This window comes from Heteronotia binoei, chromosome 11 (assembly GCF_032191835.1).
Source record: "Heteronotia binoei isolate CCM8104 ecotype False Entrance Well chromosome 11, APGP_CSIRO_Hbin_v1, whole genome shotgun sequence".
NCBI classification, from domain to species: Eukaryota; Metazoa; Chordata; class Lepidosauria; order Squamata; family Gekkonidae; genus Heteronotia; species Heteronotia binoei.
In genome coordinates this window covers 77,238,545-77,264,606 of record NC_083233.1, presented here as the reverse complement: position 1 = coordinate 77,264,606, position 26,062 = coordinate 77,238,545, and the positions used below count along the sequence as shown (strand labels likewise).

Genomic DNA, 26,062 nt, shown 5'->3' with positions numbered 1-26,062 from the left:
AGGAGCCACATATGGCTTTTTCACATATATTGTGCGGCTCTAGAAGCCCCCACTTCCCCATCAGCTGGCTTGGAGAAAGCATTTATCTCTTTAAAACACTTCTCCAACCCAAACCAGCCAGCAGCTTGGAGAATGCATTTAAAGTTGCTTTCTTTCCACCTCTCACCCCCCATCTATTTGCCTTTCTGCCTGCTTTCCTCCCTTCCCTCCCAGATCTCAAACATCTGACGTTCATATTTTGCAGCTCTCAAACATCTGACATTTATTCTATGTGGCTCTTACGTTAAACGAGTTTGGACACCCCTGCACTAGGTCAAAGTTGAGGTCTAGTGGCACTTTGAAGACCAACAAAGATTAAATAGCCTTTTGCGAGCATGCACGCTTCTTTGAACGCTTCTTCAAAGTGTGTGTGCGCAGGTAAATTTTTACCCAGGATAAAACTTTGTTGGTTTTAAAGGTGCCACTGGACTCCAACTTTGTTCTGTCAGAGAATAACAATTCACTAGTCTAGAAAAGGCTTTTTGTTTCGTTTTTGCTGAAATCAGAGCTGAGTGAGGCCCACTCAGTGAGTGAGGCCCCAAAGAATTCTTTATGATGTTCAAAATACTAATCTGAGGAATAACCATTTTAGGCTGGAGAAAAGACTCCAAAGAGATCCAAAGGCTTTGGGTCTCCTGCTGGCTGGCGAGGATAAAGAAGCCAAGATTCAGGCAGGGGGGTAGCCGCGTTGATCTGAAGCAATTAAACACTTTGTTCACTTCTGCTCCTTCAGACCAACGAGGCTGCCCACCTGGATCTGTTCTATAAAGAAACCAAGATTGCCTCCTCCGCCCTTCGCGTCGCCGTGTAATTTGTCAACGGTCCCTCACTCGGCTCATTTGTTTCCCACCGAGGCGGTTTCCCCGACGAACCCGCTGTCTCCGGCGCTCGGTCCAGCCCCTTTTGGGCCCCGGGTGGAATCATGGAGCCCGGCGGAATGGAGCCGGGCAGGGGTGGCTTCCTGGCTTGCGCCTGTTTCCTCACCGACAACCTTTTTGTGCCTCGCTACGGCCTCCACCTGCGCTACTGGGGGGATCCCGAGCAGCTGCGGAGGGACTACGGGCCGGTAAAGGCACAGCGCCGTGGAAAGGCCCGGGCAGCGGCGGGAGGGTCGTCTTCAGCCGCTAGTAGAACCATATCAGTCCCTCCCAGCCCTGTGAGGTGGGATGGGGGGCGGGAGAAGGGGACTGACCCCAGGATCTCCCGGGGCACTCTGTGGCTGAGGGTGGGGCTTGAACCCAGCAGATATCTCCCTGCTCCTAGTAGAACTCTAACCCAGTGGTGGCCAAACTGTGACTTGGGAGCCACATGTGGCTCTAGAAGCCCCCACCATCCCACAGGCCAGCTTGGAGAAGGCATTTCTCTCTTTAAATCACTTTTCCAAGCTGGCGGCTTAGAGAATGCATTTAAAGTTATTCCCCGACCCTGCATCCCGGAATCTATCTGCCTGCCTGGCTGCTTTTAAAAATTTGACGTTAATGGCTTGAGGCTCTCAAACATCTGATGGAAGAAGAAGAATTGCAGATTTATACCCCACTTTTCTCTCTGAATCAGAGACTCAGAGTGGCTTACAGTCTCCTATTTCTTCCCCCCACCCCACAACAGGCACCCTGTGAGGTGGGTGGGGCTGAGAGGGCTCTCACAGCAGCTGCCCTTTCAAGGACAACCTCTGCCAGAACTATGGCTAACCCTAAGCCATTCCAGCAGGTGCAAGTGGAGGAGTGGGGAATCAAACCCGGTTCTCCCAGATAAGAGTCCGCTCACTTAACCACTACACCAGACTGGCTCTCTTGTTTCCTTCTGTACATTCTATGTGGCTCTTCATGTACTATTTCACGTACATTCTATGTGGCTCTAACCTTAAGCAAGTTGGGCCACCCCGGCTCTAACCACGTCTCTCTGTGGCTGATCTTAAAGTCGCCATTCAACAGAAGGTTTCACTGGGAGACTGCGGCATGAAATTACTGGGCTCCAATGTATCAATAGATTAGATAGTACCAATCAGGATCTAAATGGTATAATCTTTTCTCACTCACTAAGGAAAGGAAAGGTCCCCTGTTCAAGCACCAGTTGTTTCCGACTCTGGGGTGACGTTGCTTTCACGTTTTCACGGCAGACTTTTTACAGGGTGGTTAGTCTTTTACACTTTCCCCCAGCAAGCTGGGTACTAAAAGTCTGTATAAATCTTAAAAATTGATCAGGATTGAGATTTACATGGAATGGCATTTACTTGAGTAAATGTTGTGAAAGTAACGTCACCCCAGAGTCGGAAGCGACTGGTGCTTGCACAGGGGACTACCTTGACCTTTTAAAATGTTCTTTGGGTTGGCCTGCAAGTTTCTTCTTTGTAAGCACAGAAGGAATTCAAGTTTGTTCTTATGCACAGCCCCACATAAGTCTTAGGGTATGTCAGTCAGACCAAGGATTATATATTCAGGTGGGTAGCCATGTTGGCCTGAAGCAGCAGGACAAAGCTGGAGTCAACCAAATTGAATTCTGGGTATAAGCTTTTGTGTGCATGAACAAGTGTGCAGGCACACAAACGTTTATACCCAGAATTAAATGGTCTTAAAGGTGCCACTGGACTCACTTTGACCCAAGGATTATAGTCACCTTTGCTTTGTCTAAACTGGTGTGATTTTAACAGTTGCAGCTGGAGACAGGACCAAGGTGGGGAGAGGGAGGAAGATGTCAATTTGGCAGCTTTGACTTTAGAAGAATAGGGACTGTACATTATAAGCTAAGTATGGGTCTGTAATATGTGTGCGTGTGCAGCATAAAAACCAGAAGTGTCTCTTTCCACTACAGGCCTTACGGGAGCGCGGCTGCAAAACTGAGGAAGAGATCGAAGCTGTGATACAAGAGGTACGGTCCATCTGAACAACTAGTTTAAGGGAAAAAAAAAAGATGGCACGGACAGGCATAAAAGGGGCTTCTGAAATGATGTGCAGTGTGAAGGAAGTGAACCAGTTTTCCCTCATCCATAATACTGGTACTTAAGAGTCACCCAACAGAACTGGACAAAAGAAATGGCTTTCCGACAACAGAATTCTGGCTTATATGGTTTTAAAACAACAACAAAAGGGCTATCTGTAGCTCAGTGAAGCCTCCACGTTTAGAGGCAGCATGCCACAACACCAGTTGCTGAGGGAAATAGCAGGGGTGAGCTGTCACCTTCATGCCCTGCTTGGAGATTCCCCAGAAACATCTAACAGTACAATCCTACAAAGATTGAACCATATGTCACCACTCAGAAGAACATAAGGGAAGCCATGTTGGATCAGGCCAGTGGCTCATCCAGCCCAACATGCTGTGTCACATAAGAACATAAGAGAAGCCATGTTGGATCAGGCCAATGGCTCATCCAGCCCAACACTCTGTGTCACATAAGAACATAAGAGAAGCCATGTTGGATCAGGCCAATGGCTCATCCAGCCCAACACGCTGTGTCACATAAGAACATAAGAGAAGCCATGTTGGATCAGGCCAATGGCTCATCCAGCCCAACACTCTGTGTCACGTAAGAACATAAGAGAAGCCATGTTGGATCAGGCCAATGGCTCATCCAGCCCAACACTCTGTGTCACATAAGAACATAAGAGAAGCCATGTTGGATCAGGCCAATGGCTCATCCAGCCCAACACACTGTGTCACATAAGAACATAAGAGAAGCCATGTTGGATCAGGCCAATGGCTCATCCAGCCCAACACTCTGTGTCACATAAGAACATAAGAGAAGCCATGTTGGATCAGGCCAATGGCTCATCCAGCCCAACATGCTGTGTCACATAAGAACATAAGAGAAGCCATGTTGGATCAGGCCAATGGCTCATCCAGCCCAACACTCTGTGTCACATAAGAACATAAGAGAAGCTATGTTGGATCAGGCCAATGGCTCATCCAGCCCAACACTCTGTGTCACACAAGAACATAAGAGAAGCTATGTTGGATCAGGCCAATGGCTCATCCAGCCCAACACGCTGTGTCACATAAGAACATAAGAGAAGCCATGTTGGATCAGGCCAATGGCTCATCCAGCCCAACACGCTGTGTCACCTAAGAACATAAGAGAAGCCATGTTGGATCAGGCCAATGGCTCATCCAGCCCAACACACTGTGTCACATGGTAGCCAAAACCCAGGTGCTATCAGGAGGTCCACCAGCAGGGCCAGAACTCCACCCGCTGTTGCCCCTGAAGCATCAAGAATGCACAGCATCACTGCCCCAGATACGGTGTTCCATCTGCACCTTGTGGCTAATAGCCTTTCATGGACCTGCATTCCTGCATTGTGCAGGGGGTTGGACTAGATGACTCTAGAGGTCCCTTCCAACTCTATGTTTCTATGCCCTCTGCTCCATAGGTTTCTCAAATCCCCCCTTGAAGCTGCATAGGATTGGGCTGTAGGGCCGCTGTGTTATGCACTATTACTTGAGGGTTTGCCCCACTGTACTCAGTAGGACTGACTTCTGAATCAAAGTGCACAGGATCCATTGCCTTGCAAGTAACAGAATAAGAGTTAAACGTCTCCCTTTCATCTTCATCAGTGATGGACTTTCCCCCAGGTTGAAAAAGAAGTGCAGAGGAGGAAGGACTTGGATCATCACTCTAGAGAAAGAAAAGCAATCATTTCCCAGAGCTACACGCCAAAACATCCAGAATTGTATACTTTACAGGTAAAGAACGCGGCATTCCAAGCGGACGTTAAAACTGCCAACCCCAAGAATGTGTTTTCAGGAGTAAAAATAGTAGACCAGCTTAGAATTGCTGCCGGAAGCAACTATTTTTGTGAGGTTGCTAAAGTCTATTCTCTTTCTTCCGTTCCTCCCAACACCAGGATTCATTTCTGGCCCCAGAATTTGTCGAAACTGTTAAGTACTGCACATCCAAAGGTGCGGACCTCCAAGGGCTCCTGAGTCGTGTGGAATTGATCTCTGGTAAGCGGAATGGCTCCATATTACATCTTCTTCCGAATGGGGCTCTCGCTTGTGAAATGATGTGGGACCGGATTGGCATTTTGAATGGCAATAGCTTCATGTTTGGAAAAAACCTTCCTGGTCTTTGTTTTCTTTCCTGTATAACTGAACAACTGCTCAGCATGCATGGAGAGCCAATTTGGTGTAGTGGTTAAGTGTGCGGACTCTTATCTGGGAGAACCGGGTTTGATTCCCCACTCCTCCACTTGCAGCTGCTGGAATGGCCTTGGGTCAGCCATAGCTCTTGCAGGGGTTGTCCTTGAAAGGCCAGCTGGTGTGAGAGCCCTCTCCAGCCCCACCCACCTCACAGGGTGTCTGTTGTGGGGGAGGAAGGTAAAGGAGATTGTGAGCTGCTCTGAGACTCTTCGGAGTGGAGGGCGGGATATAAATCCAATATCTCCACCTACCTCACAGGGTGTCTGTTGTGGGGGAGGAAGGGAAAGGAGATCGTGAGCCGCTCTGAGACTCTTCGGAGTGGAGGGCGGGATATAAATCCAATATCTTCATCTACCTCACAGGGTGTCTGTTGTGGGGAGGGAAGGTGAAGGAGATTGTGAGCCGCTCTGAGACCCTTCGGAGTGGAGGGCGGGATATAAATCCAATATCTCCACCTACCTCACAGGGTGTCTGTTGTGGGGGAGGAAGGGAAAGGAGATTGTGAGCTGCTCTGAGACTCTTTGGAGTGGAGGGCGGGATATAAATCCAATATCTTCATCTACCTCACAGGGTGTCTGTTGTGGGGGAGGAAGGGAAAGGAGATTGTGAGCCGCTCTGAGACTCTTCCGAATGGAGGGCGGGATATAAATCCAATATCTTCATCTACCTCACAGGGTGTCTGTTGTGGGGGAGGAAGGGAAAGGAGATTGTGAGCCGCTGTGAGACTCTTCCGAATGGAGGGCGGGATATAAATCCAATATCTTCATCTACCTCACAGGGTGTCTGTTGGGGGGGGGGAGGTAAAGGAGATTGTGAGCCGCTCTGAGACTCTTCGGAGTGGAGGGCGGGATATAAATCCAATATCTTCATCTACCTCACAGGGTGTCTGTTGTGGGGGAGGAAGGGAAAGGAGATTGTGAGCCGCTCTGAGACTCTTCGGAGTGGAGGGCGGGATATAAATCCAATATCTTCATCTACCTCACAGGGTGTCTGTTGTGGGGGAGGAAGGGAAAGGAGATTGTGAGCCGCTCTGAGACTCTTCGGAGTGGAGGGCGGGATATAAATCCAATATCTTCTTCTTCTTCTTCCCGAGGTCTCTTTGGCCCAGGTCTGGAAAGTGGACACAGGAGTTTCCATCTCAGAGCTCCATTTTAGCGTGTGTGTGTGAGGGGGAAAGGGGTTGTTTGCTGGACATGTCACAACAAGCCCACTGCTGTGATTTGGGTTTGGGCTCTCTGGTAAATTTATCCTTAACCAGCGTTCCCTCTAAGCTGAGTTAGTGTGAGCTCGCTCCATTTCTTAGCTTCCGGCTCACACACATTTTTGTCATAGCTCAAGAAGGATGGCCCGAGAGCGGACTAATTTATGCAGTAACCAAACTGCTCGCTCACAACTTTCATGCCAGTGGCTCACGAAGGAGAATTTTTGCTCACAGCACTCCACAGCTTAGAGGGAGCACTGTCCTTAACCCATCCCACAAAGAAATTCCTTCTAGCTATGCCTATCTTAGATAGTCATTTGTGGCACAGTGTAAGGATTGAAGTGGCCAGTTGCTTCCAATTTACCCCCCCCCCCAAACAAACAAACAACCCCCCTTTCAGTGGCTGCTCACCTGGAAACTATTTTTGCTCACCAAGAGGAGCCTGAGCAATTAACAATACATCAGCATCTTTTTGTTGCTGCTGTTCCCCGTATCAGATAAGAGAATCTTCCGACTCCCTGTATTCACTGAGGAATTCTGCCGGGCGTTCATCGAGGAGCTGGAGAACTTTGAACGGTCCGAGATGCCCAAGGGGAGGCCTAACAGCATGAATAACTATGGGGTAAGCCTAGAGACCAGGGGTGGCCAAACTTGCTTAAGAGAAGCCATGTTGGATCAGGCCAATGGCCCATCCAGTCCAACACTCTGTGTCACACAGCGGCCAATATGTGTGTGTGTGTGTGTGTGTGTGTGTATATATATATATATATATATATATATATATATATACACACACACACATATATACACACACACACTCTCTGGCTAATAGCCACTGATGGACCTCTGCTCCATATTTTTATCCAATCCCCTCTTAAAGCTGGCTGTGCTTATAGCCGCCACCACCTCCTGCAGCAGTGAATTCCACATGTTAATCACCCTTTGGGTGAAGAAGTACTTCCTTTTATCTGTTTTAACCCGACTGCTCAGCAATTTCATCGAATGCCCACGAGTTCTTGTATTGTGAGAAAGGGACAAAAGTCCTTCTTTCTCTACTTTCTCCATCCCAAGCATAATCTTGTAAACTTCTTGTAAATGTCATAAAATAATGTTGTAAACATAAGTGCCACATAGAATAAACATCAGATGTTTGAGAGCCGCATGACATGAACGTCAGATGCTTGAGAGGTGCAGGAAGGGAGGAAGGAAGGAAGACCAATAGATGGGGAGGAAGAGAAAGGTGGAAAGAAAGCAACTATTCTTGTAAATGCATTTTCCAAGCTACTGCCTAGCTTGGTTTGGAGAAGTGATTTAAAGAGACAAATGCCTTCTGCAAGCTGGCTGATGGGGTGGAGTGGGGGCTTCAAGAGCCACACAATATGTGTGAAAGAGCCACAGTTTGGCCACTCCTGGCCTAGACGGTTGACAACTTACCCGTGAGAAAGAAGGCTGGGGGTTGATTGCAATTGGATGGCCCGCTTGCCCTTCAGACACAGAAGGGGGGCTTGCAAGCTGACTGTGTAGGCGGAGCCCTTCTCCTGAGCTTGTACTCTGTACAGGCTAAGAGCTTCCCCTGGACATCCAGGTTCCCTCTTGGCTGCCATGGCAGGACAGTGTAATGCTGCAGGACAGTGGATTTAGGTGCTGCAGGACAATGAAATCGAGGAAGTCCCCACCGCAAGCCTCGCTCCAGCCGTGAGCTGTCCAAGTGGCCTCAAGCAAACCACTCTCTCTTGGCCTCTGCAAGATGGGGAGAATCACCCACCTTCTCAGACGGAGTTGCAGGGATAAATATCCGCACATGAAGAGTCTGAACTCTCCAAAGCGCTCTGATATTTTTAGGCTCACTTGGATTTTGATCGAGTTTTGCCCCCTGGAATGGCACGCATAGAAAACGGGGTCCTTCCCAGACATGGAAAGGACTGCCCAGGGCAAGAAAGCCGAGCCCCTGGCCTAGAAGGCAGACCCTGAGAGCCGGTTTGGTGGAGGGGTTAAGAATCCTAGAGTTGGAAGGGACCTCCAGAGTCACGTAGTCCAACCCCCTGCACAACGCAGGAAATTCACAAATACTTCTCCCCCCCCCCCATACACCCTTTTTGCCCTCCTTATCATCTGCCAAATTCACAGGATCTTCATGGTCATCTAGCCTATGTTTAAAAACTTCCAAGGAAGGAGAGCCCACCAGCTCCCGAGGAAGCCTGTTCCACTGAGGAACCACTCTAGCTGTCAGGAAGTACTTCCAAATGTTGAGCCGGATTCCTCTGTTGATTCTCCTCCTTCTCCTTCTAATCATAGTTGAAAGGGACCTCCAGCGTCGTCTAGTCCAACCCCCCGCACAATGCAGGAAACTCACAAACACCTCCCCCTAAATTCACAGGATCTTCATTGCTGTCAGACGGCCATCTAGCCTCTGTTTAGAAACCTCCAAGGAAGGAGAGCCCACCAGCTCCCGAGGAAGCCTGTTCCACTGAGGAACCGCTCTAACAGGAAGCTCTTTCTAATGTTGAGCCAGAAACTCTTGATTTAATTCAACCCACTGGTTCTGTTCCGACCTTCTGGAGCCACAGAAGACAATTCCACCCCATCCTCTATATGACAGCCCTTCAAGTACCTTCAAGATCATATCACCTCTCGGCCGCCTCCTCTCCAGGCTAAACATGCCCAGCTCCTTCAGTCTTTCTCATAGGACTTGTCCAGACCCCTCACCATTAGAGTGGCGGACTCTTATCTGGAGGACTGGGTTTGATTCCCCACTCCTCCACATGCAGCCAGCAAGGCAACCTTGGGTCAGTCACAGTTCTCTGAGAGCTGTTCTCGAAAGAGCAGTTCTCGAAAGAGCCCTCTCGGCCCCACCTACCCCTGCAGGGTGTCTGTCGTGGGGACAGGAAGGAAAGGAGATTGTAAGCCGCTCTGAGACACCGAGTGGAAGGCAGGAGTAGAAATCTAACTCTTCTTTTTCTTCTCTTTTGTCCTGGGGATGGTTTTCTGACCCTCCTCTCTCCCACCACCTGTTGCAGGTCCTCTTAAACGAGCTGGGGATGGACGAGGCCTTCATTACGCCGCTCCGGGAAAAGTACCTGGGCCCCATCTCGGCGCTGCTGTACCCGGACTGCGGAGGAGGCTACTTGGACAGCCACAAAGCCTTTGTGGTGAAGTACGCTTTGCACGAAGACCTGGATCTCAGCTCCCACTACGACAACGCAGAAGTGACCCTGAATGTCTCGCTGGGGAAAGAATTCACCGAGGGCAACCTCTATTTTGCTGAATTCAGACAGGTGCCTCTTCTTTAAAACACAGGCCCCAGAGCTCCCAGGGCTTCTCCCTCTGGCTTCTTCACGCTGCGTGGAAGTCACGGAATCTGCAGTCTGCCTGGGGTCAGATGCCGTGACGGCTGCTAGCGTTGGGGGCTTCAAAAAACAGATTAGGCTAGGGCAAGAAAGCCTAGCCCTTCCCCTAGAAGGCAGACCCTGACAGCCAGTTTGGTGGAGCGGTTAAGAATCCTAGAGTTGGAAGGGATCTCCAGGGTCATCTAATCCAACCCCCTGCACAATGCAGGAAACTCAGAAATACCTCCCCCCCCCTCTGTACACCCTTCTTGCCCTCCTTCTCATCATCTGCCTAATTCACGGGATGCCCACGGGGGCAGTGTCACCCACCTGATGTTTTTATAAATTCGGGGCTTTTGCCCAGCTTCTGTTTGGCTGTGCTGATCTTCAAAACTGGCTTTCGCAGGCGCCCCCACAGCACAAGGATCTTCACTGGGCGCACACAGGGAATTATTTTTAAGCAATAATGGTTCAGTTTAAAAAGCATCTGGCTACTCTGAGCTGCTACCTGAAAAGTTGAAGAGTGACTGTTAGATTTTTGGATAACCCGACTCTCTTCCAGGGCCAACTCTTTTGTAGTTGCCCACCCCCGCTTCCTGAATCCCAAAGAGGCCTGCAGGCACAGAAAGGCTATTAGACAGATCAGATGAACTGATGGAGAGGGGAGAACTATCGAGGGCTATCAGCCATGATAGCTAGATGGAACCTCTGTGTGCAGAAGCAGTCTACCTCTGGTCATCAGATGCTCAGGGACACCTAGAAGAAGAACTGCAGATTTATACCCCGCCTTTCTCCCTGAATCAGAGACTCAGAGCGGCTTAAAGTCTCCTATATCTTCTCCCCCCACAACAGGCACCCTGAGAGGTGGTGGGGCTGAGAGGGCTCTCACAGCAGCTGCTCTTTCAAGGACAACTCCCGCCAGAGCTCTGGCTGACCCAAGGCCATTCCAGCAGGTGCAAGTGGAGGAGTGGGGAATCAAACCCGGTTCTCCCAGATAAGAGAGCTCTGGCTGACCTAAGGCCGTTCCAGCAGGTGCAAGTGGAGGAGTGGGGAATCAAACCCGGTTCTCCCAGATAAGAGAGTTCTGGCTGACCCAAAGCCGTTCCAGCAGGTGCAAGTGGAGGAGTGGGGAATCAAACCCGGTTCTCCCAGATAAGAGAGTTCTGGCTGACCCAAAGCCATTCCAGCAGGTGCAAGTGGAGGAGTGGGGAATCAAACCCGGTTCTCCCAGATAAGAGAGTTCTGGCTGACCCAAAGCCATTCCAGCAGGTGCAAGTGGAGGAGTGGGGAATCAAACCCGGTTCTCCCAGATAAGAGAGCTCTGGTTGACCCAAGGCCATTCCAGCAGCTGCAAGTGGAGGAGTCGGGAATCAAACCCGGTTCTCCCATATAAGAGAGCTATGGCTGACCCAAGGCCATTCCAGCAGCTGCAAGTGGAGGAGTGGGGAATCAAACCTGGTGCTCCCAGATAAGAGAGCTATGGCTGACCCAAGGCCATGCCAGCAGCTGCAGGTGGAGGAGTGGGGAGTCAAACCTGGTTCTCCCAGATAAGAGAGCTATGGCTGACCCAAGGCCATGCTAGCAGGTGCAAATGCAGGAGTGGGGAATCAAACCCGGTTCTCCCAGATAAGAGAGCTAATGGCTGACTCAAGGCCATTCCAGCAGCTGCAAGTGGAGGAGCGGGGGAATCAAACCCGGTTCTCCCAGATAAGAGAGCTCTGGCTGACCTAAGGCCATTCCAGCAGCTGCAAGTGGAGGAGGGGGGAATCAAACCCGGTTCTCCCAGATAAGAGAGCTCTGGCTGACCTAAGGCCATTCCAGCAGCTGCAAGTGGAGGTGTGGGGAATCAAACCCGGTTCTCCCAGATAAGAGAGCTATGGCTGACCCAAGGCCATTCCAGCAGGTGCAAGTGGAGGAGGGGGGAATCAAACCCAGTTCTCCCTGATAAGAGAGCTATGGCTGACCCAAGGCCATTCCAGCAGCTGCAAGCGGAGGAGGGGGGAATCAAACTCGGTTCTCCCAGATAAGAGTCCACGCACTTAACCACTACACCAAACTGGCTCACTAGAGAGAGAGGGTGGGGGGGGCTGTTGGAATACAAATACTGGCTTAGGTGGGCCTTGCTCTGAGACTCTGGGCCTTAAAATGGACCCCCCCCCATTTGAACACTGATAGACTCATCCAGCATAAAGCTGCCCTGTCCTTTCAAAAGCCACCTATACTAGCGCCTGCCTGCTCTCCCTTTGGGGTAGCGTATACCACAAGCCGGTTCTATTATTGCGCAAACAAACATTCCCTCGGGGCTTCCCCGCATCGGTAGCCTCACCCGGCAGGGCTTCACGCTGCAGGCAGGCACCGCCTAACGCGTTCCTCTCCTTGCGTTCTCTTTAAGGACCCGAAGCCCGTTGCCCCGCTACGTGGACGTCGAGCACGTGCCGCGCCACGGATTGTTCCACCGCGGAGGACAGATGCACGGGGCGCTCCCCATTGCCTCCGGGGAGCGCTGGAACCTGATTGTCTGGATGCGGTCGTCCCCCCTCCGAAACCAGCTCTGTCCCATGTGCAACAGGCCGCCCGAGCTGGTGCCGGCAGATGGCTTTGGAGATGGGTTCACTGGGAACCCCGGAGGCCGCCAGCCTGAAACCGTGGACCTGTGCTCCTTAACTTAGGGGTGGGTGACGTGGAGGCGGAGGTGACTCTTGGAATTCAGTGCCAATAAAGCATCTCCAGCAGCAGGCAACAGCAGTAGCGCCCCCCCCCCAACTCCCTCATTGCCCCTGCAGTGAGGCCTGGGGCAAAGGTGGACCTCTTGTCGGCCCCACTCTGAGCCTGGCGGATCCTGCTGGGTCTGGCGTCCCCGCCAAGCTCTGCAAGTGAGTGGTTGCTCAGGTAGCTCTGCTCCGCAGCAACGGGGGTCTTCTCGCACTGCTCATTGCGCATTTGAAGATGACAGCAGCTCTGTTCTGCTCAGGGCGTGAACTGCTCTGCTCAGCAGGGGAACAAAAGTTAGAGGGACCATTGCATCTAAACAGTTACAATTAAATTCCACTAGCACAGAAGCAAACCTTGTTGAGAGCCAATTGGGTGTAGTGGTTAAGTGCGCGGACTCTTATCTGGGAGAGTTGGGGTTTGATTCCCCGCTCCTCCACTTGCACCTGCTGGAATGGCCTTGGTCAGCCAGAGTTCTCTTATCTGGGAGAACCGGGCTTGATTCCCCACTCCTCCACTTGCACCTGCTGGAACGGCCTTGGGTCAGCCATAGCTCTCGTAGGAGTTGTCCTTGAAAGGGCAGCTTCTGGGAGAGCTCTCTCAGCCCCACCCCCCTCACAGGGTGTCTGTTGTGGGAGGAGAAGACATAGGAGATTGTAAGCCACCCTGAGTCTCTGATTCAGGGAGAAGGGTGGGGTATAAATCTGTAGTCTTCTTCTTCCCCTCTCTTCCACTTGCAGCTGCTGGAATGGCCTTGGGTCAGCCATAGCTTTCACAGAAGCTATCCTTGAAAGGGCAGCTGCTGTAAAAGCACTCTTAGCCCCACCTACCTCACAGGGTGTTTGTTGTGGGGGGGGGGGAGTTAGAGGAGATTGTGACCACTCTGAGATTCAGAGTATAGGGTGGGATATAAATCCAAAATAATCGTCGTCTTCTTGTGTTTTTGTAAATGATACTCTTGTCTGAAAGCAGGCAGTCAAATCCCCAGCTCAAGAGCAGGGAAACGAGGTCATTAAATAACGATCTCCCTTGGCATCATTCAAAGGACATACTTGCTTTCGCTCTGGTGCTGAGGCTGTGCAGCTCGCCTAGTAAGTCTGGGGTGGAGGCAGAAGCCGATTCCAGGAGCCTCCTCGCTAACGATTCTGTTGAATTTTAATTTGATTTTGAGATTTCTATCCCAGCCTTTCCCGCGAGCAGGCGCAGGGCAGCCGACAGCAAGAATCTGAACACCTATTACAGATTAAGAATAAAAACGTCGTAAAAGCGCAACAGAATAAAACAAGACGATGCAGGATCATAAACGCAGACGGCGAGCCAGACGACATATCGATAGGCTGATCTCTGTGAACACAGCACAGTCCCCCAAAGACGTTATGGCCCCCAAAGTACTCCAGCCAGGCCCAGAGGCTCATTCCGGCCCTTGCCCTTTCTCCAAATGCTCCTGTAGTGCCCGGGAGTTCCTTGAACCACCTCCCCACTCCCTGCAGGGAGGCCAGCCTGAGGCTTCTCGCCAGGGCATGTTCTCTTCTTGCTGCCACCAGGTTCAGTTTTACCCAATCCTCCCCCTCGAGCGCTCCACCTAATCCAGCCTACCCTAATCCTCCCCCCTCAAGGGCTCCACAGTTCCCAGCTCCCCAAACCTGGCGCTGGTTTTACCTTCTCTTGTGGTGGAGAGCCAGCTTGATGTAGTGGTTAAGTGTGTGGACTCTTATCTGGGAGAATTGGGTTTGATTCCCCACTCCTCCACTTGCACCTGCTGGAATGGCCTTGGGTCAGCCGTAGCTATTGCAAGAGTTGTCCTTGAAAGGGCAGCTGCTGTGAGAGCCCTCTCAGCCCCACCCACCTCACAGGGTGTCTGTTGTGGGGGAGGAAGGGAAAGGAGATTGTGAGCCGCTCTGAGACTCTTCGGAGTGGAGGGCGGGATATAAATCCAATATCTTCATCTACCTCACAGGGTGTCTGTTGTGGGGGAGGGAAGGGAAAGGAGTTTGTGAGCCGTTCTGAGACTCTTCGGAGTGGAGGGCGGGATATAAATCCAATATCTTCATCTACCTCACAGGATGTCTGTTGTGGGGGAGGAAGGGAAAGGAGATTGTGAGCCGTTCTGAGACTCTTCGGAGTGGAGGGCGGGATATAAATCCAATATCTTCATCTACCTCACAGGGTGGGGGAGGAAGGGAAAGGAGATTGTGAGCCGTTCTGAGACTCTTCGGAGTGGAGGGCGGGATATAAATCCAATATCTTCATCTACCTCACAGGGTGGGGGAGGAAGGGAAAGGAGATTGTGAGCCACTCTGAGACTCTTCGGAGTGGAGGGCGGGATATAAATCCACTATCTTCATCTACCTCACAGGGTGTCTGTTGTGAGGGGGGGGGAAGGTAAAGGAGATTGTGAGCTGCTCTGAGAATCTTCGGAGTGGAGGGCGGGATATAAGTCCAATATCTTCATCTACCTCACAGGGTGTCTGTTGTGGGGGAGGAAGGGAAAGGAGATTGTGAGCCGTTCTGAGACTCTTCGGAGTGGAGGGCGGGATATAAATCCAATATCTTCATCTACCTCACAGGGTGGGGGAGGAAGGGAAAGGAGATTGTGAGCCACTCTGAGACTCTTCGGAGTGGAGGGCGGGATATAAATCCAGTATCTTCATCTTCTCTTACGGTAGGGCCCATTAGGCACTGTTGCCTTGCAAGCCACCGACACAGAGACGACTTAACAAAATACAAAGAAAATCTTATTTAACAGGGCAGGTAATCCTCAACACAGTGCACAACAAAAATAACAAACTATAGCTGGCTGTTTACCTCGACCTGAGCGGCAGGCAAAAGCCCAGCAGTCAAGAGTCTTTCAGGAACTTCTTCCTAGGATTGACCAGGCACCCTCCAGAGTTTCAGAAAATTGTCAAGCAGCTCCTCAAGTCCCGAGAGCTCCTTGCCTCCGCAAGCGCTTCTGTCAGGAGAAAAGATTCTCCTTTTCTAGCCACCAGCCTGTCCTTAACCTCAGGGACTAATGGTCTGTAGCAGGTGGCCCCACCCTGTGGCTGAACAGCAAGGGAGGCATCCTGACAAGACTCAAGTCCATTTAAGACGGGCCCCCTGGCCCTACAGCTCCCCTCCACAGGCCAAACTCACCCAGGGAAGCTCTCTTCCCCCCTCTCCTCAGGGACAGCTTTCCCTTTATGCCCGCTGACCAGGGCCTTTTTGTGTAGCAGGAACTCCTCTGCCTATTAGGCCACGCACCCCTGATGCAGCCAATCCTCCAAGAGAAGAAGAAGATATTGGATTTATATCCCGCCCTCCACTCCGAAGAGTCTCAGAGCGGCTCACAATCTCCTTTCCCTTCCTCCCCCACAACAGGCACCCTGTGAGGTGGGTGGGGCTGGAGAGGGCTCTCCCAGCAGCTGCCCTTTCAAGGACAACCTCTGCCAGAGCTATGGCTGACCCAAGGCCATGCCGCAGGTGCAAGTGGAGGAGTGGGGAATCAAACCGGTTCTCCCAGATAAGAGTCCGCACACTTAACCACTACACCAAACTGGCTCTCTACACCAAACTGGCTCTTAAGAGGTTACAGAGCTCTTAACACAGGGCTTATCGTAAACTCCAGGAGGACTGGCTGCATCCAAGAGATCTGGCCTAATAGGCAAAGGAGTTCCCGCCACCAAAAAAGCCCTGAGCCTGACAGCAACATGGCCGTTTGAGCTAAAATGCCAACCCCGGGCAGCCAGAGCCGTTTGCTGAAAGGATCTTCTTCCTTTCTGCATTTTAGAAGGCGAGAGGGCACCAGGTGCTGCCAGGAAGGCAGAGAGCAGGGTGAGTGAGCAGGGCAAGGGCAGAGGCTGGAGGGGGACCGAGACAGGGCTTTAATTGCCGCTGCAATGACTGAAGTCACGGGGAGCCTTCTCAACGCACGGAGGATCTTTTAATCTCCCCAATTTCAAACGGGGGCACCAATAAGATCGGTCGATTCAGAGGGGCAGCCATATTGGTCCGAAACGAGAACAAAGTTTGAGTCCGGCGGATTAAACTGCTTTAATCCAATCTTAGCTATACTGATAGACAGGTTGCTTACCTGTAACTGTAGATCTTCGAGTGGTCATCTGTGCATTCACACTTGTGGGATACTGCGCCTGCGCTGGTCCCCGATCGGTATCTGTAAGAAAGCCCGGGAAAGATTTCCGCGGACGGCGCCACTGGGCATGCGCCGGCGTCCCACTGCGCACGCCCAACGGCGCCACCGCGGCAATCCCACCAGTTCCTTCTTGACCGCTGAAAGCCCCTAAGGAAGGGAGACCATCAGCAGTGGGGAAGGAGGGTGGGTAGTGTGAATGCACAGATGACCACTCGAAGATCTACAGTTACAGGTAAGCAACCTGTCTATCTTCTTCGTGGTCTCTGTGCATCACACTTGTGGGAGATTAGCAAGCAAGGCATACCTGGAGGTGGGAAGACGGTCAACCGGAGATGACAGATTGTAGCACCGCAGTCCCCAACCGGGTTCTCTGCTGAGCATGCACGTCCAACGCATAGTGCTTCATGAAAGCATGCGGGGAAGACCAGGTAGCAGCTTTGCAGACATCAGCCAAAGACACGCCCTTCAGGAATGCCACCGATGTCGCCATCGCTCGTGTGGAGTGGCCACGCACAGGTCCAGGCAGTGGCCTCTTCGCTAGGAGGTAGCAGAGCTTGATGGTCTCTGTCAACCACTTCGAGAATCTCTGTGAAGAAATCTTTTCACCCAGTCTGGGCGCAGTGTATGAAACGAATAACTGCTGGTCCCTGCGAAAGGACTTAGATCGGCTTAGGTAAAAAAGCAGGGCACGCCTAACGTCTAGGGAGTGTAGCCTCCGCTCCTCGTCTGAGGAGGGGTTCGGGAAAAAGGCGGGCAGCCACACTTCCAAATTGAGGTGGAATTGGGAGGGCACCTTAGGGAGGAAGTTGATATCAGGGGCCAGGGAGACGCCAGACTCTCTAAAGGCTAGGTAGGGGTAGTCACAACGCATCGCCGTGAGTTCCCCCACACGGCGCGCGGAGGTGATGGCCACTAAGAAAGCAGTCTTCCAGGACAGAAGCTGCAGGGAGCATGAGGCCATGGGTTCGAAGGGACGCCTGGTTAGTCTGTCTAGGACTAGTGACAAATCCCACGGCGAGGTGGGGAGCTTGGATGGTGGATGCAGCCTAAATAGCCCCTTCATGAACTTCTTGGACTGGGGGTGGGCGAAGACAGAGTACCCGCCCACAGGTTCGTGAAAGGCAGAAATGGCTGCCAGGTAGACGTTAATGGAGGAAAACACCAGGCCTGCGTCTACTAGGGACACCAAAAAGTCAAAGCTGCCGGCAGGCCTGCCTCCCTAGGTGCGACTGGCCGGTCAGCCATGAAGTCCGAGAACCTCTTCCACTTCCTGTCATAGGATGCTCTGGTGGAGGGCTTCCTGCTATTTAACAGGACCTCCTGGACCCTACCCGAGAACTCTAAGGATCTATGTGCCACGCTGTCAGTTTCAGGTGTGGCACGTTGTGGTGTAGCACCAGCCCCCGTTGGGACGACAGGAGGTCTGGTTCCGCTGGGAAGTGGTAGAAGTTTCCCCCCGACAGGGTCAGTAGGGAGGCGAACCAGTTCTGGCGGGGCCACCAGGGGGTCACCAGGATACAGCGTGGCCTTTCCCTCGCTAACTTGTTTATTACCCTGGTCAGCAGAGGGAGAGGAGGGAACAGATAGAGGAAGCGGCCCTCCCATGGGATGAGGAGCCCGTCCCCCAGGGATGCGGGGTCTGCACCCCCTCTGGAGCAGAACATGGGGCACTTCTTGTTGTCTGCCGTGGCAAAGGCATCCAGCTGTGGGTATCCCCAGAGCTGGAAGACTGGCTGTAGGAATCGCCACTGAAGTTCCCACTCGTGTGGGGAGGCTCCCCCCCTGCTCAAGGAGTCCGCTTGAATGTTGAGGACCCCTGGAAGGTGTGCGGCCTTCACGAAGACGTCGTGCTGGATGCATTCCGTCCACAAGTCTATCGCCAATGCACAGAGGCGGCGGGACACAGTCCCACCCTGTCTGTTGATGTACGCCAGAGCGGTGGTGTTGTCTGTGAGTAGTGCCACCGTCCTCCCTATCAGATTTGGGCGGAAGGAACGAAGGGCAAAGTGCACCGCTAGCAGTTCTAGGTAGTTTATATGGTGCACTGCCAGCTTGGGAGGCCACGGGCCCCCCACACACAGGCCTTCCATGTGGGCGCCCCAGCCCCACTGGGAGGCATCCGTGGTGATGGTCACTGAGGGCGGTGGGAGGTGGAAGGGAGCTCCCTGGCAGATATTGTCTCTGGACTCCCACCACTGGAGCGATTGGAGCGTCGTAGGGGGGATAGTGAACCTCTTTCGAGGTGAGTCTTTGTTCGGGCGAAACTGACGAAGAAACCATAGCTGTAGGTCTCTCATCCTCAGTTTCGCGTAAAGAAGCACGCTTGTCGTTGCTGCCATCAGCCCCAGCATCCGCTGAAGCTGCTTTACTGTGCCCCAGCCTTGGCTCCGGAGCAACTGTACTGAGTTGGTGATGTCCTCTGCCCTCTGGGCGGGGAGAAATGCTCGATGGAGGTTTGTGTCCAGCACCGCCCCTATGAACTGCACTGTCCTTGATGGAGTGAGCTTTGATTTTTCCAGATTGACCTGCAGACCCAGGGCATCGAGAAGGTGCAGTGTGGCTGCGATGTGGGTAGACAGACTTTCCCTTGAATTGGCTACCAGGAGCCAGTCATCTATGTATGGGAAGACTATCACCCCCTGCAGCCGCAGGTAGGCGGCCACGACACTCATCATTTTTGTGAACACCCTGGGTGCCGTGGAGAGCCCGAAGGGTAGTGCTGTGAACTGGAAGTGTTGTGGGCCTACCGCAAACCTGAGAAACCTTCTGAACTCTGGGTGGATGCTGATGTGAAAGTAAGCATCCTTTAGGTCTAGGGTGGCCATCCAATCTCCTTGGTTGATGAGGGGCAGGATGGACTGCAGTGTGGACATCCTGAATTTTCGATACAGGATGAATTTGTTCAGGTTCCGGAGGTCCATGATGGGTCTTAGTCCCCCATCCCTCTTTGGGACTAGGAAGTAGCGGGAATAGAACCCACCCGTTCTGTCCTCCGATGGTATTTCCTCTATGGCTTGTTTCTGTAGGAGGGTGTCCACCTCCGCCAGCAGAGGTGGGGATGGGGGGGTGGTGATCACCACTGACCGGGTTGGAATCTGAGCAAAGTCTATTTTGTAGCCCTCTTGGATGATGGAAAGGACCCACCTGTCTGAGGAGACCAGCTCCCAGGCAGGCAGGAAAGGGCGCAGACGGATAGTGGGCTGGGTGGTGGCAACGAAGCGTGGTGCAGGAAAGTCAAAGCCCCTGCTTGGGGGGGCGGGTGCCCTTAGGCTTGCCTGATGGCTGGGCAGTGTAGCGGCCTCTGTTGTTCCCCGAGTAAGCCTGCTTGTCGGGCTGTGGAGGGCGTGGTCGCCACTGTTGGTCCGAGGATGGCTTATGTGGAGTTTTTCTCGACCAGGACCTGCTCCACTGTCTGGCTCTGGGTTGTCTGGGAAGTGGCTGCACCCCAAGGCTCCTGGAGATCTTGAGGTTCTTGTCCAGTTCCTGCAGTGCGTTATCTGTGGTGGAACTAAAGAGTCCGTCCCCCTTGAATGGCAGGTCTTCGATGAGCGCCCTGGTGTCTTGTTGCAGGGCGGTCGATCTCAGCCAGGAGTGCCTGCGGATGGAGACGGCGGACATGATTGCCGAGGCCGAAACGTCCACTAGGTGCTTGGCCGCCGTTAGTTGTTGCTTTGCGACCTTCTGGCCTTCGTGCAGCAGTGCCTTGGCAGTGGTTTTCTTGTCATCCGGTAGGAAAGACAGGAGGGGGGACAGTTGCTCCCACATGGCGTATTGGTATCTGGCCATACAGGCCGTATAGTTCGATACCTTGGCGCCGAGGGACCCCGCCGAGTAGATCTTCCTCCCCATGGCGTCGAGTTTCTTCCCCTCCTTGTCAGGGGGGGTAGAATGCACCCTGCGTGACCTCGAGGAAGAGGAGACGATGGCTGAGTTTGGTTTTGGATGTGTGAACAAAAATTCAGCCCCCGCCTCCTGGACCTTGTACATGTGGTCCAGTTTTCTTGAAGACACCGGTGCCGAAGATGGTTTCTTCCACGGGTCCTTGAGTGCCTGGAGCATGACTTTGGTCATAGGGAGAGAGACGGCTGGAGACGTGTCCCGCTGGATGATATCAAAAACACTATCATCCACGGTTGGCTTGGGTTGAGAGATGGGCAGGGAGATGGTCGCTGCCATTCTCTTGATCATTTCCGCGTAGGAACGTAGGTCCTCAGAGGGCGAGACTGGGAGGTCTTCTGACGTGTTGGGATCCGGTGAGGGCTCCCAGGATCTCTCCTCGTCGCTCTCCGACCCCGACGGCGAGGACTCTCCTCGGCCCGAGCGCTCCGATAGGCGTGGTGATGGCTCCCTTCGTGGCGACCGTGTCGGTGTCGGTGTTCGGCGCGGGGGCTCCGTCGGTGTGACGCGTTTGTCGTGAGGAATCGGGGCCGATCCCTGAGGTTGCTTGGACCGATGCGATGTCCTGGAGAACGAGGATAGCTCAGATCGATGCTCGAAGTCCGGGTGGTCGAGTGGCTGGTGCCAGTGATATTGGGGGCAGCAGGGATACGTCGATTGCCACCGATGGTGATCCCAGTGCGGCATCGCTGGGTAGTGGCGTGGCTCGACTGAAGGCTCCCTTGGTCTCACGCGCTTGGGCGCCGCAGGCGTTGTCACGTTGACCGGTGGTAGTGACTCGACGTCCGATGCCGAGTCGAAGCTCCGCCGACGAGATGCCACCGATGGAGACCGACGGGTTAGGTCGATCTCCACTTCGTGTGTTGAGGGCTGTAGCCGATGGTCGCTGGGCCCAGGCGTCGGTGAGTTGCGATGCCGATGCGCGCTAGCCCGTGGAGTTGGAGGGCTGCGTGGCCGATGACCGCTAGCCCTTGGTGTTGGAGGGCTGCGTTGCCTTCTCGCGCTAACCCCTGGAGTAGCGGGGGTGCGGAGAGGAGAGGGGGGAACCCTCTTCACTGGTTCGGTGCCGATCGGTGCCGACACGTCGGAGAGAGGCGGAGGAGAGCGTGGCCGTTTTCGCTTCTCCTTGCTCTTCGCCTTCTTAGAGGATTCACGTCCCGGATCCTCTCTTCCTTTCTTCTGAGGCCGCTCGACCGACTCGTCGGGGGCCCGTTTTGCCGACTGTTGCTCCTTCTGTGGGACATCGACCGGGGCCGCATCGGCCGATGGGGCCTTTGGAGTTTGGGCGGCAGCCATTTTCGGTACCGATGCCGAGGAAGACGCCGATTGTTTCGGAGGGCGAAGCGCCGAGGCAGTTAGCGTGGCCGAGAGTCTAGCCGCCCTGTTCTTTCTGGTCTGCTTCGAAAAGCGGAGGCAGTGCAGGCAGGCTTCCACGCGGTGTCCTTCGCCGAGGCAGAGCAGGCACAGAGAATGGCCGTCGGGAGGGGCGATTTTCTTCCCGCAGGCCTGGCACCTCTTAAAGAACCCCCAACGGCTGTCCATAGACAGCGGTCGCTGGGAATGACCTCTCAGAGCCCTCTGAGAGGAGGAAAAAAACTAGGGGCGAGAGGGGGGGGGAAGTCCTGGAGGACAAAAAACCCCGCCACGACACGCACCCGAACAACAATGCACTTTTTTTTTTTTTACTAACTACGGAACTAACTAACTACTACACTACGGAAAAACAATAAACAGGCTAATATTTACAGGAGGCTCAGGGAAAAAGGGGGTAGAAAAAACCCAAAGCTCACCGACCGGGAACACGAGGAAAAACGCAGCTCTTCGCGCAGCGGTCAGAAAGGAACTGGTGGGATTGCCGCGGTGGCGCCGTTGGGCGTGCGCAGTGGGACGCCGGCGCATGCCCAGTGGCGCCGTCCGCGGAAATCTTTCCCGGGCTTTCTTACAGATACCGATCGGGGACCAGCGCAGGCGCAGTATCCCACAAGTGTGATGCACAGAGACCACGAAGAAGATCGTTCAGTTCCTTATGCATCTCGACTCTAACTAGCCCTTCCTGGCAACTGTCCGCCCCCACCCCCTTTGTGTAAGGCTTGAGAAAGTCTATTTCAGTGTCTCTGAAGAAGCGTGCGTTCTCTTGAAAGCTTATACCCAGAATTCAACTTTGTCAGTCTTAAAAGTGCCCCCTGGACTCAAAATATATATAAGTAGTCAGCGGAAGGGCATAGGGTAACAGCGTCCCCTCTAAGCTGAGTTAGTGTGAGCTAGCTCACAGTTTTTTAGCTTCTGGCTCACACATTTTTGTCTTCGCTCAGAGCAAACCAATTTATGCCGAAGCTCACCACTTGAATGCCAGTAGCTCACGAAGTGGACTTTTTGCTCAGAAGACTCCGCAGTTTAGAGGGAGGATTATGTGCTCGTGGATGGCCTTCTCCTGGCTGATGCCCAAGTACAAAGTCCAGTTTGGCATTTTGTTTTTTTAATGGGGGATCCTTCCAAGGTCAGAACCAGGGTTGGAGGGACCACAAATACTTATTCTGCCCACTGACCCCCTACAAGGCCAGATGCGAGTAAAGGCTCTAACCCTTTGGGCACCTGAGCTGTTCTCCAAGCCTTGGTCTGCAGGTGCGTGGAGGAGGTATTTGGTGCGGACTCACAGAGATCTGTTCCTGGGGTGCACCAGCAGAGAGAAGATTACAGTCCTTTACTGCAGGCGTGGCCAACGGTAGCTCTCCAGATGTTTTTTTGCATACAACTCCCATCAGCCCCAGCCAGCATGGCCAATGGCTGGGGCTGATGGGAGTTGTAGGCAAAAAAAACATCTGGAGAGCTACCGTTGGCCACCCCTGCTTTACTGGGTTTCAGAGGGGCTGAGATGCAAAATAGTCTATCTGAAGTGGAAGGGGCTTGGTGGCTATGCTGTGGCTGGCTTTGCGCCCCCCCCCTTATAAGAGCCCCGTGGCACAGAGCGGTAAAGCTGCAGTACTGCAGTCTGAACTCTCTGCTCACAACCTGAGTTTGATCCCAGCGGAAGCTGGTTCAGGTAGCCGGCTCCAGGTTGACTCAGCCTTCCATCCTTCTGAGGTTGGTAAAATGAGTCCCCAGCTTGCTGGGGGGGAAACGTAGATGACTGGGGAAGGCAATGGCAAACCACCCCGTAAAAGTCTGCTGTGAAAACATGGTGAAAGCAATGTCACCCCAGAGTCGGAAACGACTGGTGCTTGCACAGGGGACTACCTTGACCTTCAGAGCAGCCCCATGGCACAGAGTGCTGCAGTACTGCAATCCGAGCTCTCTGCTCACGAACTGAGTTCGATCCTGGCGGAAGCTGGGTTCAGATAGCCAGCTCAAGGTTGACTCAGCCTTCCATCCTTCCAAGGTCGGTAAAATGAGGACCCAGCTTGCTGGGGGGAAAGCGTAGATGACTGGGGAAGCAATGGCAAACCACCCCATAAAGTCTTCTTTGAAAATGTTGTGAAAGCAACGTCACCCCAGAGTCGGAAACGACTGGTGCTTGCACAGGGGACTACCTTTACCTTTCTTTTTACCACCTCTCTAGGCTAAAACCTCATCAGTCCTCTCTTCACAATTCCTCAGAGGTGACTCCAAACTTTTCAAAAAACCCTTGTTTTTAATTCTAATCAACTCCCCGGTTTGACCTAGCAGAAAACTAATTTCATGTAATTTGCAGCTGGCTATTGTCCCATTTCTCAAAAGCCTCTGGAGGCAACGAAAACTCCCTTTTGGCTACTTGGCATGTTTTGTTCATCTGTGTAATTAACCCCAGGATAAAAGGAAACAAAAATCCAAACAACATTAATTTCCTTGAGGGGGCAAGAGCAGAAATGTGCATATAAATAGACCTGCCATTAGCGCTCTGGGTCAATTATCTTCTTGTCAGTTTGTATAACTTGTCAAAATTGCATTTGGAAAACAAAACGGCTGGTAATAGCTGTACAGTGAGCCCTGGGACGTTTGGCAAAGTCACTCATTTCCATAATAATAAGAGTTTAATCTTTGCAGCAGGAAAATGGTTGCATATTACATATGCATTGGATTATAACAATCTTTTGAGGAAATGAGTGCGTGTAGGTACAGAATGGAAAGCTGGGCCTGCCAAGTTTTGGGCACAGAAAATTAACCGGGCAGGCAAGACCCTGGGACTCTCTCCTGGTGTAAGACCAACGGAACATGGAACACACCTGGACCCCAATTCAAAGCAGCCAACAAGGAGATCTTGAGACCTGTCTTGCTCTTACAAAACGGCTGAAAAAACAATAGGTGATAAAAAGCAGACTGCTGTCGTAGGGGTGCCATAAATCTAGGTGACATTCTGGCTTTGTTAGTTTGTCTCATTACATATACTAACCTACCTTCCACTATACTTTAATGCACCCTGTTTGTCTAAGGGCTAACCTATATTATTTCTCTTTTAGAACAGTATATCAGAATATCTGGGGTTTTTTTGTATTGACATACTCAAATGGGGGATATTGGCTGTTTGTCTTGTTGCATAAACCAACCCATCCTATGGCAAACTATATGGACATTATAATCTCTTGAGTAAACATGCCCTCTATTTAAACTAACAAAGCCAGAATGTCACCTAGATTTATGGCACCCCTACGACAGCAGCCTGCTTTTTATCACCTAGTGTTTTTCAGCTGTTTTGTCCTACACTAACAAACACAGATCCTATTGGTGATTCTTTAATCTGCTAAAAACATTACCCATGATTCCACACTGCCCACTTATATTAAGAACTGCTGTGTCCATTCCCTTATGTCTGATGAAGTCTGCTTAAGAGCATACGAAAGCTTACATTCTGAATAAAGCTTAGTTGGTCTTAAAGGTGCACTCGTCTACTACTTTGTTGTAATGGTTAATAGTAATAGTATTAGTAACAAATAATAGTAATGGTTAATAGTAATGATTTAAAATGATTGTATGAACTGGTATCAACCAAAGAGCAAAAGGGCCAGATCCAGGTTACAGCTGACAAGCAGCACAGTCCTGAGGGGAATTAAGTCGAGGAGATCAATGGGCATAGAAAGTGTAACTTAAAATAGTGCTAGAACAAAGTTGGAGTCCAGTAGCAGCTTTAAGACCAACCAAGTTTTATTCAGAATGTCAGCTTTCGTATGCATGCACACTTGTTCAGACAAAGGAATGGTGTACAGTGAGCAGAGTTACATATAGGTGGTGGGCAGTGGTTAAGAATGCAAAATGCCCACCAGCTATATGTAAGTTCTGCTCACTGTACACCATTCCTTCATCTGAAGAAGTCTGCATGCACACGAAAGCTTCCATTCTGAATAAATCTTTGCTGGTCTTAAAGCTGCTCCTGGACTCCGATTTTGTTCTATTGCTTCAGACCAACACGGCTGCCTACCTGCATCTATTAAAACAGTGCTCTTGTATATCAGATGTAGAGGACATTTGTATGAATGTATGAAGCTCTATTTTATCAGATTAGACCACTGGCCTATAAAGCTCAGTACTGAGCTCTACTGCTGACTGGCAGCAGTTCTCTGAGGCCCCAATACCAGACATCCTGTTAACTGGAGATACCAGGGACTGAACCTCAAGCAAGTAAAGCACTCAACCATAACAAGTTTGCAGTTCGATATAGAC

General features: G+C 52.0%; 1 protein-coding gene across 1 annotated transcript; it reads left to right on the top strand.

Moving 5' to 3' along the window:
* The first annotated feature begins 910 nt into the window (after positions 1–910).
* Positions 911–12,377, top strand: OGFOD2 (2-oxoglutarate and iron dependent oxygenase domain containing 2). The gene is made up of 7 exons (XM_060249273.1): positions 911–1,105; positions 2,848–2,904; positions 4,603–4,713; positions 4,875–4,974; positions 6,868–6,992; positions 9,388–9,650; positions 12,095–12,377. The coding sequence occupies exons 1-7, from the start codon at positions 962–964 to the stop codon at positions 12,363–12,365; spliced, it is 1,071 nt and encodes a 356-aa protein (XP_060105256.1). The 5' UTR covers positions 911–961; the 3' UTR covers positions 12,366–12,377.
* Positions 12,378–26,062: the final 13,685 nt, after the last annotated feature.

What these genes read in the sequence shown, in the direction of transcription:
- OGFOD2 (XM_060249273.1), top strand. Translation starts at nt 962, where the DNA reads ATGGAGCCCGGCGGAATGGAGCCGGGCAGGGGTGGCTTCCTGGCTTGC. An exon ending in TCGTGTGGAATTGATCTCTG is followed by an intron (nt 4,975 to 6,867) that starts GTAAGCGGAATG and finishes TCCCCGTATCAG; the next exon opens with ATAAGAGAATCTTCCGACTC. An exon ending in ACAGCATGAATAACTATGGG is followed by an intron (nt 6,993 to 9,387) that starts GTAAGCCTAGAG and finishes CACCTGTTGCAG; the next exon opens with GTCCTCTTAAACGAGCTGGG.